The sequence below is a fragment of the Penaeus monodon genome, chromosome 20 (genome assembly GCF_015228065.2).
Source record: "Penaeus monodon isolate SGIC_2016 chromosome 20, NSTDA_Pmon_1, whole genome shotgun sequence".
NCBI lineage: Eukaryota > Metazoa > Arthropoda > Malacostraca > Decapoda > Penaeidae > Penaeus > Penaeus monodon.
In genome coordinates, this window is record NC_051405.1 from 2064173 (window position 1) to 2065128 (window position 956).

Below are 956 nucleotides of genomic sequence, written 5' to 3' on the forward strand. Positions count from 1 at the left end.
ATCTATCTCTATCTCTATCACGCATAAGCAGATGCATAACATTCATATATTCTTTTTTTTTTATACGGGGGTTATTGACCACAACATAAATTAAATATAAACGGTATTGGCTGATAGAATTATGTAGAACAGCTATATAGATTAGTGTAGAAAAAACGAAGAGCTTGTGAGTTTTCTTATCAAATAACGAATATTAAACCTACAAAAGACGACCACAACAATACATAGTGCATACATCAATTTTTCGATCTGTTATTACTGTATAAAAATTCACATCTCTTCATCTCATCTAATAAAAAAAATATATATACAGACTTGACCTCTGCACTCCGGATACCTCTATCACACTGAAGACAACTAACTCAGAATTAGGCATCTTCAAAAGTCAACAATCCTCACAACACACACATAGTATCATTATCACCGACATCTTGAATACAACTTATACTGTGCAATTGGCCATGGTGTATAGCGCAGCATACACAGGAGAACAATTTGACTGGTCTCTAAACATGAGTCAGCTTATAAACTAAAAACTGAAAAAGTACACACTTCATTTTGACTTTTTAAACTAACATTAAATAATTTCAAAGTGAGGCTACAACTTACGTTCATCCTCCTTGATAACCCAAAACCCAAAAGCTAATAAACTAATACCGGTATGCAAATTATCAACCTTTTCACACACAAATCTGCTCATACAACTGTTTACGTAACATAAATATAAAAATAAGTTAATGAGAATCACAGAAACAACCTTTATCACAAAGACCAAACACCTACATCAGCTGACCGGGAGAGAAATTCCAGGCTGTAATACTGAGCTCCAATTTTTGCCAGGGAACAGACATTAAATGTAATACTGAAGACACATCCTTGTGCAAAGGACCACTTACAATTCAATTAAAGTTTTTTATGTGTGTTTCTGTTTTATTGCACTTTTTTGTGAAATATAA

General features: G+C 32.9%; 1 protein-coding gene across 1 annotated transcript in view; it reads right to left on the reverse strand.

Moving 5' to 3' along the window:
* Nucleotides 1–420: 420 nt before the first annotated feature.
* The window catches only part of LOC119585538 (ankyrin repeat domain-containing protein 54-like), a gene marked incomplete in the record, with an annotated part of 36734 nt that continues 36198 nt past the window's right edge, over nucleotides 421–956 (reverse strand). Inside the window, 2 exon segments of the mRNA XM_037934162.1 lie at nucleotides 421–506; nucleotides 610–704. Of these exon segments, the coding sequence (XP_037790090.1) occupies nucleotides 421–506; nucleotides 610–704 (181 nt within the window).